General features: G+C 42.2%; 1 protein-coding gene across 8 annotated transcripts in view; it reads right to left on the bottom strand.

The window, feature by feature from the left end:
* Window positions 1–17,850, bottom strand: part of robo1 (roundabout, axon guidance receptor, homolog 1 (Drosophila)) — a 366,932-nt gene that overhangs the window by 127,301 nt on the left and 221,781 nt on the right. For all 8 annotated transcript variants that reach the window (XM_058080084.2, XM_058080085.2, XM_058080086.2 and 5 more), the window contains one exon: window positions 16,750–17,076. In XM_058080084.2, the coding sequence (XP_057936067.2) occupies window positions 16,750–17,076 (327 nt within the window). The remainder of the gene's footprint in view (window positions 1–16,749; window positions 17,077–17,850) is intronic.

The raw sequence follows: 17,850 nt of genomic DNA, 5'->3' as shown, positions 1-17,850 counted from the left end.
TATTATTATTATTATGCAAATTATATTCTAACAGCATGAGCACTAGAGGTATCGCTCTCACTTTGCCCCACTTTTGAAAGACAGTTTTGAAAAAAGGCTTCGCCGCAGGTCTTAAAATAAAGCCTTTAGCTCTTCCAACTTTCTTTCAATTAGATACATACATATATGGGAGTTGTAAGTCTGACTCTTTTGCTTTAAGGTTAGCCTAGCATCATGTTGCTGTAGCGCCATAGCTATGCTAGTGTTGCTAACCTTCCTGTCATCCTGTCCCACTCCATAATGTTACATTGTTGGAAATGACATATGACATCTATTACTTCGGACAGGTATTTCTTGTGTAAATAAAGAGTTTATCAAGTGTGAAATGGTGACGTTTAAAAATAAAATAAATACAAAATTTAAATAAATGAATTAATTAAATAAATAAAAATTAATAACATAAATTAAAAACAAAAAACTTAAACTATATTAGGAAAGCAAGAAGTGAAAAAATAAACTAAAAATTAAAATAAATGAATAAATAAAATAAAAATTAATAAAATAAATTGAAAACAAAACAAAAAAAAACTATATTAGGAAAGCAGGAAGTGAACAAATGTAATAGTTACTGATTGTAAAAGTACCAGATGGAGGGGTAGGATTTAATAAGCTTTGCTTCTTCCTACTCCTTTTGGACATGTGGAACTGGGAACTGATTATGGGATGCATTCAATTGGAATCTGATGCATGTTCAAATGAAATAAAACCATTACCATTACCATTACCATTACCATTACCATTACCATTACCATTACCAAAGTGTCTCCATTCCAAAATGAAGGCTACACACTTCCAATACACTACAACCCACCGTGGTTAAAAAAATAAATAATCAATAAATAATCTGGGACCTTAACTGATGCACGTCAGGTTTTACCGTTTCAAATGGTACCACAGTAAATCAAAATAAACTTGCTTCAAAAAGCATTGAATCCAGGCGTGAACACTCTCAGTAGGGGCACACGCTCTACCTGGCAACACACTAAAAGCATGACAGTTGCCAGCTGTCTGAGCGAACAGAACACCACCTGTCTGTCCGCCTTATCTTCTCCCCTCGCCAGCCAAGGGAATCTGGGCCTAACAGGAGCCGGCTCTCATCCTAGGTGGCTTTGTCCTTGTGCTGCTCCGCGATTCATCAATGCTGTCTTTGCTGTGCTGTCCAATGTCTCATTTCAAAGCACCACATTGTGTGCAATTATTTACTACTCTTGGTGCAACAGTGAAGTGTATTAGGAATGCTTTTTAAGGTTGAGGCTGTGGTTCTACTCTGATCTACGCTAAAAGTAAATAAAAAAAAAAAACACAAAAAAGACATTTAATGTGTACTTTAGTACGGTTCGCTTAGAGTTCACACTGATATTATTGTCATGGGACCAAAGCCGCTCCAGTAAAGAACATTTGCATGAAGTAGGGACTCAATTGGACAGCTTTTGTGAAAAATATTATAAAAATGAAAAATATTTCATGAAAAGCTTTTCAAAAGTGCTTTCAAGAGAGAAAGTACTTGCAACACATTCGTCCTTACATATTAGTCATTTGTGCATGCTTTTTGCTGTGATTTTAACACTTTCTCCGTGTCTTTGGTTAATGTAATTTTCACATTTAAATAAATCGAACCGCACCAGAGTTCACTTTCAAGCAATCCGAGATCCATTTTTCAAACTTGTTTTAACCCTTAGATGCATAAGTGGGTCAAAAATGATCTGGTCATGTTGTTTTCTTGAAATATCTTCGTAATGAAAAATTGTTATCATTTTATATTCCAAGTATTCCTCAAAAAATCGATATTGATATATTGATATCATGCCATTCACATTTTTAACTTACCTTTGATACATTTTAAGACAGTTTTGTTTTTGTGTTGGGCGGCACGGCTGTCAAGTGGTTAGTGTGCACGACTCACAGCTAGGAGACCAGGGTTCAATTCCACCCTCGGCCATCTCTGTGTGGAGTTTGCATGTTCTCCCTGTGCATGCGTGGGTTTTCTCCGGGTACTCCGGTTTCCTCCCACATTCCAAAAACATGCTAGGTTAATTGGCGACTCCAAATTGTCCATAGGTATGAATGTGAGTGTGAATGGTTGTTTGTCTATATGTGCCCTGTGATTGGCTGGCCATCAGTCCGGCGTGTACCCCGCTTCTCACCCAAAAGACAGCTGGGATAGGCTCCAGCACCCCCTACAACCCTTGTGAGAAAAAGCGGTAGAAAATGAATGAATGAATGAATGTTTTTTGTGTTACTACCCCATCCATAAGTGGGTCAAAAATGACCTGCATGCATTTTCTATGGAATCCAATAGGAACCTTTGATTCTTATCAACTGTCAGGAATAAATGAACTGTAGACCACACAGACTATATCAGAAGTGTCACCCCTCAAGAAGATTATTTTACACATAAAGTGCTAATATAACAAGTATATTCTTCATATAATATTGTGTATGTGTCTTTCATGACCGTTAGTATTATCAACAAATTAGCCTACTTTATAACGAGCTGACACTAGCTGGTTAACATTAATATATGTATTGTTGGCCATTACTCTACACAGCTGAAATGGTCCTACAGATGCTGGATGATGGAGAGGCAGTAAGAAATGTCTAATGACCCAGACTTTTGTCCAGGTGGCAAGCCAAGTATGGCTTAAAGATCTTCTGAGTGTGTGATGCACGCATCCCTTATGCAACACACAATGGATCCTCACATTTTCTATTGTTGTACGGGGTCATTTTCTTTTTCAAAGATGTAAAAAAGTGAAAAATGAAGATGTTTCTAACATGAAATCATTCTTATGTGGTCCTTAATATAATACTAAATATCATACAAGTGATTATTCCTAACCAAAATGGCAAAATTGGCATAAAAAAGCATTGATTCTAGTATGGAATCTTATGGAAGAGTGTAGCGTCCAGTCACTCGTGCATCTAAGAGTTAACCAAACACTCAAGTGAATGAACAGACCCACAATGATGGGACATGACCAGGGTTAGATGCTGGAAAGATTTTCCAAATGTTGCTCTATGCTACTCCGTGTCTATGAGCTCCGGTGGCTGGGTTTATGAGTGGAGCTGTGGAATGATGACAACAAAGTGCTGATTAGCGTACCGCACTGATGGAGGCTTTGCTCTGAGTTGTAAAAACATGGCACCATTATCCCCTCACTGACCATATAAATGTGCATTTTGCAGGTGAATAGTGAGAAGGCGTATGATGTCAGCGCTAATGGGCCATAGTTCCTCTGAGGAAAAAACACATGGAACAGGAGCACCACAGCAATGGATGAAGTAAGCGATGGTCCAACCAGCTGTCAGGGAATTACGGAGTGAATAATGGAGCGTCTGGCTGATGTTTTACAGACAACCTGAGCAGCACCATGGCAGATGGAGGTCAGCGCTGTGTGGATAAAATTATCCCAGCATCCCGGCCCAATGAAGGTAAGCAGGGAGAAGACCACCGCCTTCCAAAGGGAAGGTTTTACACAATCAGCAGCCCGTCTCCTTGTCTAGATCAGCCAGGATGACTCCTCTGAGAGTGAAAGTGAATTTACATGGCAGCGGTGAACGCGGGGTAATGTGATTAATCCCTGGCAACATGCTGAGTGATGATTAACTTATTCTCTCCGCTCACGGTGCCCTTGCACGCTGCTTCTTGCATCTCAGTCAGGCAATCAATAAGCTATTATGGCTCCAAACTGTAGGCCAAATTAACTTATGGCTCCACCTGCAGAGTCGGCACTCTCTGCTAATCCCATTGGCATGGAAGAACAAGACCGGACACGTTGACGTTCCCGAGAACTTATATGGCGGAGGTAAATATGTACTTAAGAAAAATACAAACACAAGTTTTGTTTCTGTTCTGCTCCCATTTTTATTAGATGAATGCAAAGATCAAATATCTCCAATATTGTTGACAATCCTGGCTAATAATTCTGGCTATTGTTATTGTACAGTTGTGCCTTTGGTTGGCCATAATAAAAGGCCGCTGTAAAATGTGCTGTTTATATTTCAAATAAGAAAAATGCTCCTATCATATAGAGCAGGGGTCTCAAACTCAATTTACCTGGGGGCCACCGGAGCTAGGTTCTGGGTGAAGCCGGGCCACATCAGGTTTTCAAAAAAAAAACAAACCAAAATGCATTTATTAAAAACAGGAAAAAAAATCAATAAAAAAAAATATCTTCAATGCTTTTGCTTCTGCTATGCCCTACACTTTTTCAGTACTTTGGTTCCGCTTTTCCACACCAAAATATCTGATAAAACATTCCACTGTTCTCAAATATCTTCATTTTTATTTTTCTATACACAAAATAAGATAGAAAAAATAAACAAATTCAGAATAAAGACAATAAATCAATCAATCAGTAATAAATAAGTAAAATAATAATAAAACAGCAAATAAGAAAAACGTAAGAAACCACATACAGTTGATAGAGAAATTATTTTTTTCAGATTCAAATGTACAGTATTAACAGTTATTTAACCTTTAACATGAACATTAATGGATAAATTAATAATTTGACCCAATTAGCAAGTTAGCATCGTACTCAGTTCCATCTGGGAGCAGCGTGGTAACTTTAACAACATGTTTGATGAGATGCTTTATCTTGACGTGGATTTTCCCTTTTATTCCAAATCATTTCCTGCATTTATTTGTACCCAGCTTCATAAGCCTTTAGCTTCAATGCTAATCCAAAGCAAAACAGGGCGGGGTAACAGGGTAGGTTAACAGTATGGGCAGGGCAAAATCATGTTAATTGTGTGCACACAGCTTTAAGCTGTCATTTCAACATTAAACTTTGATATCAAGGTGGGGGCCTCAAACTAGCGTCTCGCGGGCCGCATTTGGCCCGCTGGCCGCGACTTTGAGACCCCCGATACAGAGGATCTTTGGCTTTCTGCACCCCATACCCACCCGGTCTTGAGAACTATGTAAATGTGTCCCATAGAACAATTTAGTGAATAGCCGTGGTCTACTATATCACTCAAATAGTCTATTTTAAGTAGAGAACTCTTGGTCGCTCGTTGAACGCCTGTCTGCACCATCCATCAGATGAGAGCCAATCAGCTAAATGGAGCCGAGGTACCACTGACAGATTAGAACCTGACACCCGCACAAGGTGGATCAAGAGAGTGAAAGATGTCTGGAACGGAGAATGGACATATTCCACCCCCCTTAAGGCTGAACAGCAGCTACATGGTCATACAATACCGGGCCTCACCGACTCAGATGTCAGCTCTTAACCAGAGTCGCCGATTTGAATGGACCCTCTCTGCTTGTCTCCCTTTACACATGACGTCCCCCTGTCTGTCTTTCACGCGACCCTCAGCGCTATACGGTTACAGCGAGGGGAGCCTATTGTTCACCGCCACGCCCTGCGCAGAAAGGTCAAAATGGGCACAAAGAAGAGGTGAGGGTGGGATCTGTTCTTTTCGGCCAAATGAACCACTCGCCTCGCGGCTCTAATGAGATGTTTACATATACTCCATTGTATGTACAAGGTGTATAAACAACATTATATGGGCTCTCGGATGAGACAGAGGCTTCAACAAGTCAAATACTCCCAATGATGTGGTGCTACGTATTTGTGTCTTTAGTGCATCATTAGGAAGGAAATGGAGTCTGTCGCATCATTAGCAACCCACAGGCCCCTAAAATGTTGTGCTCGTTTCACAGAAATGCAGGGGTTTTATTTTCTTAGGGTGCACTCTCGCATCTGCTGCATGCCAATGGTTTCCTTTATGGGCGATGAGATCACGACTGGGAGCCATCATTGAGTTAGTCAGTAACTAATCCAAGCAAAGTGCAGAAGGCAGATTGTTATCAGAGTTTGACTCCAATGATTGCCTCTTCCTGCCTTCCTGTCGTAGCATCAGCACTTCAATACTCTCCATCTATCGACCCTTCAGTACAGCACCAATCCACACTAATATGGATGTGTTTGCCAAAGACCTGGCCTTGGAACATTTGTGATAGTTGACCTCGCAAAAGTGTCAATTCCCACAGACACACTCCAAAAATCATGCAAAGTGGTTTGCCAGAAGAGTGGAAATTCCTGGAGCTGTGAAGGCCAGGTGTCAGAGAAGTTTACTCAAGGCACGGCAGCCAGTGTGCGAAAAGAAGCTATTATGTGTGATATTTAACCATTTGTTCTGTATGTGGCTGCACGGCGGGGAGTGGTTACCACAAAGGCCTCACGGCTGCGACACCCGAATTTGCATGTTCTCCCCGTGCATGATTGTGTTTTCTCCGGGTACTCCGATTTCCTCCCACATTCCAAAAACATGCTAGGTTAATTGGCCACTCCAAATTGTCCATAGGTATGAATGTGAGTGTGAATGGTTGTTTGTCTATATGTGCCCTGTGATTGGCTGGGGACCAGTCCAGGGTGTACCCCGCCTCTCACCCCTTGGAGTCCTCGCAGTCCTTGGAGTGAGCAGCAAGGTAAAACACTTGATTGTCAGGAGGTCTCTTTCCGAACAGAATCTTTCCGAATGACCTTTCTAAAAGCAATGGTATCCATGGAAAGGAATATTCCAATCGAGTGTCTACATGCGCCGCTATAATCAACCAGAATAGTCAATGGGGCATGCCCAGAAAAGCGTAAACACCAACATCCCGTGATACCGACTTCCTCGAGTTTTTCTTTCGCTTGTTGGAATAACTCCGTATTTCCAGTTTTTTGTTCGTCCAGTCTTGAAATTCAGTTTGAATCAAAAACAAACTTTCCACAGCAGTCCAGTGCCGATTGCGAGCCTCCATTTTTTTTAATCGAAGAACGTCTCGAACTGCGTGTTACGTCATATCACGGCATTCGCTGAAAGATGTGTGTGTTTTCTCCGGGTACTCCGCTTTCCTCCGATTCCAAAAACAGGCTAGGTTAATTGGCCACTCCAAATTGTCCATAGGTATGAATGTGAGTGTGAATGGTTGTTTGTCTATATGTGCCCTGTGATTGGCTGGGGACCAGTCCAGGGTGTACCCCGCCTCTCACCCCTCGGTGTCCTCGGAGTCCTCGGTGTCCTCTGAGTCCTCGGTGCGCGCAGCAAGGTAAAACACTTGACTGTCAGGAGGTCCAAGTATGCTGACTTTGCCAAAGTGTTGACTGAAAATTCCCAAACTTCTAAAGTCTACAAACCCTGTAATCCCCCGCAACTCCCCGACTCCACCGTCTCGGATCAAGGAGCATGATAGAAGGATGGGAGCGACGGCTTAACCTGGTTTAATAAGCGGAGCATGTCCACTGAGCGGAAGGTTCCGTCATATGACCGCGCATCAGACAGAAACGCCTCTTGGGCTGCAAAGAAGAGGCTCAGGCCAGAGAGTAGATAAAACCTTACAAGACTAACAAGCAGGTCAGGACCAGAGATTAGTGCAAGGAACATGCGCTCTTCTGACACAGCATGAATCATGGCGATACAAACCGGGACACAGTCCACACTGGGGGACTTCCAGAGGTGAAGTGAGGGATGCTGCGTTATCAGCTCCGCTCCTGAGTGGCTGTCCAAGAACCCCGCTACTCTCAAGAGCTCTCATCTTATCTGCTCTACACCAAGTACTTCATGAAGTTAATATCATACTTCACTATCCTGGGAACCTGCTCACATCATTACTGTGATCTTGTTCTGCGCAACACAGCCATAGGCAGGGATTACATGGAGATGAATGAGCCGTCGCTATGGCAACTGGGAATAAAAACTTGTTTTTATATAAGAGTTTCTGAAAGTTTCGCAGACATGAGCTGTAGATTGACTTTTTGTGCTAATGAAAGGCTTCTCACGGCTGATCTCAAAAGTACCTTGTTGACTTTTCCAATGGAAGATACACTTACACACAATAGCCACATTTACATGAGGAGTTTTTCTCTTTCCGAATGACCTTTCCGAGAGCAATGGTATACATGAAGAGGAATATTCCAATCATGTGTCTACATGCACCGCTATAATCAACCAGAATAGTCAATGGGGCATGCCCAGTAAAACGTAAACACCAACATCACGTGATACCGACTTCCTTGAGTTTTTCTTTTAGTTGTTGGAATAACTCCGTATTGCCAGTTTTTCCTTCGTCCAGTCTTGAAATTTAGTTTGAATCAAAAACAAACTTTCCGCAGCAGTCCAGTGCCGATTGCTAGCCTCCATTTTTTTTCGTCTGGACCTGCGTGTTACGTCATATCTCAGCATTCGCTGAAAAAACGCACCTGGGAACAGGAAAAGATAAAGTTCAATCTTGCTAATATTTTATAATTAAGCTCGGAACATGTTTTATATAGATATGTATTTTCTTTTTTAATAAAAGTGGACTTGTGAATGGGGTATAGAAGGGTTTAGATTCTGTTCCACAGGTGGCGCTAATGCACACCAAAGCTGCTTGTCAACCACCAATAAACAACAGAAGAAGAAAAACACCACGAAGAAGAACGCAGTCTGACAACTTTCCGTTTGAGCGGGTACAAGATTCCTCAATCGGATTGGGGAAAGGAATATTCCACCCCTGTGAATCCCATTATATATTCATTTGGATTGGCACTTTTCTTTGGGAATGAGGTGTATACAAAGGTTACATTCTTTCCGTTTGAGCAAATAACCCGAATGGAATTGGAATATTTGGGTTCATGTATACGTGGCTAATGTAGGGGAAAGATGGTCTCTAGTATTTTAGGCAACAATAAGAAAACGAGGCGACCGAGGACGGCAAGTAACTAGGGACCAGGAGCAAAGTGGCGACTACAGACTACAGTATACAGAAGAATATTGTTGGAATAGTTTTTTGCAATGATGAAAAGAAACCTCATATGAGACCTGCAAGAGTTTATGAAAGCTTTGCAGACACCAAACCAAGATGTAGTTTGACTGGTTAAAGAGCATTGTGTGTTAATGGAAACCTTCTGGGAGGGAGAAAAGTACTTTATTCCAGCGATACACTGCACTCAACAGCTAAGTAGTGCAGAAAAAAAAACAAAACAGGTCTCATTGAATACACCATTTGAAGCAAGAGGCTCTTGGACTTTGCACTTTGCTCATCAGAAAGGGGACTGCGTCCTGCAAGCAAAGTGGAGACTGTGGAATACAAGACTGCAGGAACGGGGTAGGTTTAAGTTTGCGCATGATTTGTCGCCGTGTATCCTCCATGACACACTGACGACTAATGAGTACTAGCTGTGTCAGGCCAAGTAGCGACCTTGGAATGAAAAGGGGGTATTAATCTGCAAAGCTGTTTCCCAGATGGTTGCATATGGGAAACAGAATCAAAAGCTGCAAATAAAGAGGATGCGTCTTTGATTGAGTTGCCTCCTATTGTGAATGCCATGCAATGCAGTCAAAGCCAGCATCTATCACACTAAGCTGCCAGACTGAAGGAGGAGCAAACAAAAGCAGATGTTGGTGCCATTAGAAGGTGCCCCATTAAATTTGTTCTCTTCTCTCGGTTGTTCTCATCCTGTGGGACAATAAGAGGAGGAAGTGAGGTCCTGGTGTGCTTCACCTCCATCTTTCTTGACCAAGTAGGCTGTCAGAGATGGGTGGAGCGCAGAGTAGAGATTGATGGTGTTCTGGGAAGGGAAGACTATTTTTTACCAGCACCTGCTAGAAGAGCAATGCATATGGTCTAGACACATTGCATAAAACATAAAGAGTCCACTGTCAGAAATAGGGGTAGCCTCAAATCATGTATTATTGCATTGGGCCAATCCACAGCATGTGTAGCAGGGGTCTCAAACACCCGGCCCGCAGGCCATATGTGGCCCGCAGGACACTAGTTTGAGGCCCCCGCCTTGATATGAAAGTTTGATATGGATGCTGTATGGTTTCATGTACTCAGAAAAAAATATTACATTTGCTTAATGTTCATGTTAAAGGTTAAATAACTGTTAATAGTTGTCCTCCCTATCCGTGTGGAAGTGGTAAGTTTTTGACTATTTAAGTTTAAAGGAAATAACTTGGAGGCTACCGTTTAGGTCGCTAGCTCTCTAGTTTGCGAGTTAGCATGTGTCTCAAGACCCTGCAGTTGCGCAATATGTTGTAAATAAAAAGAGTATAAATGTGACTATAGTCGTGTTTTGTCATGTCTACAGGGCTCTAATAATGCTTTGTTCATTTTAATCTGAAAAAAATCATTTGTCTACCCACCAACTATATGTGGTTTCTTAAGTTTTTATTATTTGCCGTTTTATTATTATTATTATATTTATTTATTTATTACTGATTGATTGATTTTCTTTATTCTTGATTTGTTTATCTTATTTTGTGCAGAAAAATAAAAATTAAGATATTTGAGAACAGTGGAATGTTTTATCCGAGCTTTTATTGTAGAAAATCGGAACCAAATCACTGAAAAAGTTTGTATATTTTTCTGTTTTTAATAAATGCGTTTTGTTGTTTTTGAAAACCTGATGCGGCCCAGCCTTGCCCAGACCCTAGCTCCAGTGGCCCCCAGGTAAATTGAGTTTGAGACCCCTGATGTATAGAAAGATGAGCATTCTTGTCATTTAGAGGGTCTTTGTCTTGCATGTTTGTAAGTAAGTCCTTAAAAATGCTGCTCATGTTAAAAATACAATCTTTGACCAGCGTTTTGTCATAGGCCTTTAAAAACAACAAAGAGTTCCTGTCATCTAGACGATATTTCACTAGCTTTTTGGGAGTAGGTACTTAAAAACAGCAGAGCACTGCTGTCAAAGTCAAAGCAGTACTTTTGATCAGTTTACATTGACAAGCCATTGTTTTTCTAAAAGTACAACTATTTTTTGCTTTCACTCCTCAAACATCAAAAAGGTCACTCTTATGTAACCCAAATTCGGCTCCATTCTCATCCAATTGTCAAAAAGAGCTGCTATCAGCTGCGGTCTCTTGCACGGAGTCCACAGGCATTCAAACGCTACGTCCAGCCAGCAGTATTGGTTTTAGGCAATGTGTGGGCGAGGTTATATGCCGTTGCTCTCTTTTGGGACAACTAAGCCTTTAAAATCCTTAAATCCGAGTGACATCTGACAGATTTTTACACAAGCGACAGATATCCATCTAGTATCACCTCGCCCCGGGCTGCTGTCACTGTCGGGTCAACTATATGTCAGCCTAAAAACAAGGTCCTTGTCAATATGATCATAGGTAGAAAGTTTAGCCAATTAAAGCCATGCAACATGGAATTATCTCCAAGTGACATTTAGGTCGATCGATCCCACATCAGCAAAACAGATGCTGCATCTTTAATTGCATACATAAATGGCATTGATTTAAGCAAACACCCTTAAGTGCCTGTAAATATGCACGAGGCAACAGTCAGGGTATGCAACATGCATGGTTTATAAGTCACCACCAATATGGATTCATGGAAAACTAATTGAAATGCATGCTGTAGGAGGTTAAGCTGACACCTCTGTGCTGGGGTATGCAATTTGGAATGCGGATTCTACTTTTCCTTGCAGCCATGCCACTTCAAGAGAAAGAGCGATGGATTGCAGCATACAGTCAAGAAAAGTTAATGCAAATAATGAAAAGTGGCTCGTTTTGCAGACCTTTGACAGCTACACACACGCACCGCAGTGGCTTTACGTTCCGCCATGGAGCAGTCTGCGGTGTGGAGCCCACGCCTCGAATGAAGCTGACCCTGGCTGTGACGTTTGCACCAATTTGCTGTGAACCAACCCGAGACAAGTAACCATGTCTGATGGTGCGTCTCCTGATACTTTACCTTCTTTAAACATGACTTTGACTTACTGAGGTGCCGTGCTAAAAGGGGCCACAGGCAAGATTATTATTATTTTATTATATAGATTTAGCCAAAGGCATACAGGCAACATTTACATTCTAAAATTAGGTGATTTTTCCAGGTAAAATAAGGGGAAATTGGGGAAAAACTGAGTGTGTGTAAGGCATTTACTTTGGTGGACAACACAAGACGTGCCGGTCTTTTGTGAGCCAACAGATGTTGTACAAGGCATGTCATGCAAGACACAACTTGGATCAGTGGGAGGCCGCCTTTAGACTCGTGCATACCAAACAACTGTCCTCCATTCTGCAGATGACCCGTAGGCACGGCCCCAAATCTGTCAGGACGAGCCTTCGACACATCAGACGCCAGCCAGCCTGACCCCCACCCCCCTTCTTACTGCAAGCAGCAATGGCAGCTGGCAACACGTGCTGACAGAGGCGTGGACATGAATCAAATTGAGTTAAACAAACCCCCCATGTCCTCGCTCCTCTTAGTAGTGGTTAAAAAGTTAACTGTGCCTCTGCAGATTTAGGGAATGGATGCCAGCGTTGCAGCCAATGCCGTGTGGTCAGTGTGCGGCACTACTTGACGGACTTTATCGCCTCCTCAAGAGCAGCAGTGCCGCCGTCCATGACCTCTCCTTACTGTCTGTGCATGCAGGAAATGGAGGACAAAGCTATTCATAGAGCCCTTCAGGGCCTCGTGCTGCACTGTAACATCAAATAAATAAGGTGAGATATTACAAGGGCAAATGCAGATGTTAAACGACCCATTCCGGTTATTATACATAGCAATAAGTGGAGAGGAAAATGAAGTTTTCATTGTTTGATGGCCATACTGCAAGTGCACATTCGCACATCGGTAAGCAGAGCGACAGTGAAGCATATTTTAGAAGGAACCGCTTTTCAGATGTGGTTATGAAAGCCGATGGAAGTTTCGAAGACAGCACGTCGTCACAGCGGGGTGGCTGTAGCTTACGCGCCTCGGGCGACATTACCGAGCGGAGGCTGGTGGCTCACATAGATTACATGCCGATTCAAAGGAGACGTATTCTGTATGATGTGAAACGCAGTTGGGTGATGGATGTATGGATGTGTGCAGTGTTTGGGATGACGAACACTTGGACAGACACGCGCTCATGCACCAGCGTTTTGATAACTACAGTAAGACTACAAAATAATCCACGGAGTGAAAATAAATATATGTGATTTATTTTCATCTGGTATCTTTAAACTACTACTATGGCATGACCTAAAAAGGAACAGTCTTGTGTTTTTCTGAGGTGGAAGATAAATTGCTACGAACAGAATCCCCACACGTGTGTGAAAGCTCTTTGCAAGAGCAGCAGGAACGGTCTCCAACCAAAACACAACGAAAAGCGGGAAGTCTGAGGGCACAACTGATCCCAAGGCCAAGTCCATCACAGTCCCAGGAACGAGACTACTCCCAGATCCTAAAAGCGGCGTTTAAGTATATTAAATATCATGTAAAGTTTCATGTGTAAGAAAATCATAGAAGATCAGCATCCCCAGAGGTTTACATAATGTTTTACGCGCTTTCCAATGCAAATGTTGACCAATTCAGATGATTCACGGTTCCATACTCGATACTTAAATGACTAATACAAAAGACACACACGTAGAAACGAAACCCATCTCAGATTCCGAAGCCCACTGTAAACATGCTTAATGATTAACAAAACAAACTGGGTTAGCTCCTCCAGCCAGGCCAAACAGGACTTGTTGAAACTTGGATTGCGTTAACAAGCACTGGTGGGAGAGGGAATCTGCCATAACATCTCTTTACATCAGGGGTCTTAAACATGTGCCAAATGTGGCCCGCAGGACACTAGTTTGAGGTCCCCACCTTGATATGAAAGTTTAATGTTAAAGTTTGATATGGATGCTGTATGGCAGGGGTGGGCAAATATTTTGACTCGTGGGCCGCATTGAGTTAACAAAATTGTCCAGGGGGCCAGAACATGTATTTAACACACACATTTTCCTTGAATGATTTGTCTAATTGTAGCTGTATGTTCTCATGTGGCTTTTTTCAGGAGCACTTTAAACATCAAACTATGTCACTAAATTTTACATTTAAAAAAAAAATGACTAAATAAGACATGTTGCCAGTTTGTATGTTAAAAGTTGAAATACTGAAAAAGCAACTGGCGGGCCGGATTCAAACACTTGGTGGGCCGCATGTGGCCCCCGGGCCGTAGTTTGCCCACCCCTGCTGTATGGTATCATGTACCCACAAAAAATTATTACGTTTTGATTAATGTTCATGTTAAAGGTTAAATAACTGTTAATAGTTATCCTCCCTATCCGTGTGGAAGTGGTAAATTTTTGGCTATTTAAGTTTAAAGGAAATAACTTGAAGGCTACCGTTTAGGTCGCTAGCTCTCTAGTTTGCGAGTTAGCATGTGTCTCAAGACCCTGCAGTTGCGCAATATGTTGTAAATAAAAAGAGTATAAATGTGACTATAGTCGTGTTTTGTCATGTCTACAGGGCTCTAATAATGCTTTGTTCATTTTAATCTGAAAAAAATAATTTGTCTACCCAGTTTTTATTATTTAAGTTTTTATTATTTGCTGTTTTATTATTATTATTATTATTATTATTATATTTATTTATTTATTACTGACTGATTGATTTTCTGTATTCTTGATTTGTTTATTTATTTTTCATCTTATTTTGTGTAGAAAAATAAAAAGTAAGATATTTGAGAACAATGGAATGATTTATCAGAGCTTTTCTTGTAGAAAATTGGAACCAAAGTTTTTTTATTTTTTTTTGTTTTTAATAAATGCATTTTTTTTTTTTTTGGAAAACCTGATGCGGCCCAGTCTCACCCAGACCCGAGCTCCAGTGGCCCCCAAGTAAATTGAGTTTGAGACCCCTGCTTTACATAGCTTAGCTTTGAAATGAAAAAAAAGTAAAACGTAAACATGATTCTTTCAACTTCCTCCTTAAACTGCTGAGACTGGGAGAAACGCTAGGATCAAATAATAATACTTTTTCCTACGACATTTCATCAAGTGTAAACATGGTGACCATATAACCATGCTCACTCCGCAACTGTCTTGTCGGAGTCAGGAGGCCTCTGTGTTTCTTGCCTCGCTCCCGAGCGGCGATCCATCTCGGTTGCCGCGACTACATAATTATGTGCAGTTAGGCATGAGCCGCAGAGAGGGGGCCGAGAAGCGACTGCTTGTCATTACGAGGTCTGTTTGAACCGGGTGCGGAATAAGTAGCCCGCAGTTGAGCGTCGGCCAACGACACTCATGCGCTCGTGTGGCCTGCCAAGTGGCTTGTTTTTTTTCCTGCATGACAAACCCACCTCTGACATCAACGCTGCACATATATCATCTACAGACGTAGGAAAGTATTCTTAGCTTTGACCTATGGAAACTGCATCTTTGTGCTTGCATGCAAAAGAACAGCACATTTTCGTGTAATATCATGAGATTTATTTCCATGGGAGATTTTTATTTCTGCTTACTGGCTAAACTGGCATAGCTACGGTACGTTGGAGACTGCTGAAGCTGCTGGTGCTGAGGCTAAGCGACACCTCCAGCATCGTTAATTAAAAAAAAAAAAGACCAGAAAGGTGAACGTCCTAACACATGTCACTGCTTCCCTCCCCATCTTGATTAGATTACAGCGATCGGGCTGGTGAAACCCTCGGGCCGTGCCAAAGGAACGCTTCATATCCGAGCTTTCCTCCTCAGCCTTCACTCAGCTCGTCGAGAGAGCAGAGGAGATAAGGCATCCAACGAGATGACCTAAACCAGGGGTCTCAAACATGCGGCCCGCGGGCCAAATGTGGCCCGCAGGACACTAGTTGAGCCTTGATATGAAAGTTTAATGTTAGTGCGGCCCGCGCAAGTTTGATATGGATGCTGTATGGTATCATGTACCCAGAAAAAATTATTACGTTTGATTCATGTTCATGTTAAAGGTTAAATAACTGTTAATAGTTATCCTCCCTATCCGTGTGGAAGTGGTAAGTTTTTGGCTTTTTAAGTTTAAAGGAAATAACTTGAAGGCTACCGTTTAGGTCGCTAGCTCTTCAGTTTGCGAGTTAGCATGTGTCTCAAGACCCTGCAGTTGCGCAATATGTTGTAAATAAAAAGAGTATAAATGTGACTATAGTCGTGTTTTGTCATGTCTACAGGGCTCTAATAATGCTTTGTTCATTTTAATCTGAAAAAAATCATTTGTCTACCCACCAACTATATGTGGCTTCTTAATTTTTTAATTATTTGCCGTTTTATTATTATTATATTTATTTATTACTGATTGATTGATTTTCTTTATTCATGATCTTATTTTGTGTAGAAAAATAAAAATGAAGATATTTGAGAACAGTGGAATGTTTTATCAGAGCTTTTCTTTCTTGAAAATCGTAACCAAAGCAAAGTTTATTCATTTTTCTGATTTTAATAAATGCATTTTTTTTTTTTTTGAAAACCTGATGCGGCCCAGCCTCGCCCAAACCTTAGCTCCAGTGGCCCCCAGGTAAATTGAGTTTGAGACCCCTGACCCAAACAGACTAGGACTGCCTGTGCTGAGTAAAGTCGGCACAATTGAATGCATGAAGTTAAAAACATTCTCCTGGCTTTTATCTTGCATCTAGCCGTCTTGCGGCAAACAATAAAACACGTGGGGCAACTCCTTCATTTACAAACGGATCTTGATTTTAAAAACAAGACAAACCGCAAAAGCAGACCCGAAACAGAAAGATCTTTGTTCCCATTGTAGCTCCTGGCCACCTACTAAGGGCCCTTTAGAGGAGCACTCACCCTGGAATGATCAGGCTCCCCCCTACCCCAAGGCTCCACAGGCCTATGGAGACCACTGGGCCAAACACATCCTGCCCATCTCCTGAGAGATTATCCAACTCAATGAGCACATTGAGGATGGAAAACACTGAAGGAAACTGGAACCTTCTATTCAGAACCTGCAGTGAGCAGAAGAGGACACAGAAGACATGCTGCACTTACTGGCTACTTCCAGCGAGGCGTTGTGGCTCACTGCCTCCCCAAGGTAGTTACGGGCGACACAGACATAGGAGCCTTCGTCGGGTTTGCTCCGCCGGCCGTGCACGATGCGCAGAAAGAAGAGCGAGCCGCTGGGCAGCAGCATGCGCTGGGAACGTGGGTTGTCCCTGTCCGTCTCCACCCGCTCGCCATCCTTGTACCACTCTACGGTGGGAGTGGGACGCCCCTCCGCCTTGCAGTTGAGGGTGGCCGGCTCACCTTTGGATACAATCAGGTCAGACGGGTGCTCCACTATCCGGGGTGGCGTGTCCTCTTGGCGCAGACGGGATCCTGGAAAATGAGAAAATCAACTGTTGAGCCTTGTAATTGGATTATTTCACGTAGCCAATCAAGTGATTCATTGATGCACAGAAAGGTGGGCCAAAGAAAGTACACATTTTTGCTGCAGAACTGGATAGTGGATCTGGGATCCTTGACATTTATTATCCATGGTATCACCACCTACAAGTCTCCGTCTACAAGTGGTGGAAGTATGCACTCTACTCTTCCATAGACCAAACGGAATACTCCTCAATGGCCTGATCACAATCTGCGCTTTGCTGATCACACTCGGCTTTAAAGGCAATCTCACGTTGGCAGCTACATCTACCTCACCTTTGACAGAAGAGGCCCACAAAAAATCAAGCTAGATAAACAGGCTTCGCTACACATCTTAAAATGAAGCCTGGAGCTCTGCCAACCATCCAGTCAGCTACATATGTGGGGGCTTACATTTGATAACTTTTTACTGAACCTACCATGATGTCAGCACCGTAGCTTACACAGCGATGCTAGTGTTGCAGGGCTCGACAATAACGATGTACCGATGGCCCGGGGCAAGTTAAAACTAAATTGGGGCAAGTGTACTTTGGCATGCCATACTGACGAGTTTTTTTTAAAAGCGGTTCTTGTTGGGTGTTGGTAAAACACGGACTGTGTAATTCTGGTGGTAATTTGCAAACCAATCCTTGCAAATCTTGAAATGGACCAATCAGAATCGTTTATATAGACCGCGGTCCACAGTCCACAGTCCGCGTTTTACCCACACCGGTTCTTGTTGGCGAT

The sequence above is a fragment of the Doryrhamphus excisus genome, linkage group LG8 (genome assembly GCF_037039965.1).
Source record: "Doryrhamphus excisus strain RoL-2023G ecotype Guam linkage group LG8, RoL_Dexc_Guam_v1.1, whole genome shotgun sequence".
Lineage (NCBI taxonomy): Eukaryota > Metazoa > Chordata > Actinopteri > Syngnathiformes > Syngnathidae > Doryrhamphus > Doryrhamphus excisus.
The sequence above is the reverse complement of the archived record's forward strand: the minus strand, read 5'-3'. Positions and strand labels throughout refer to the sequence as shown.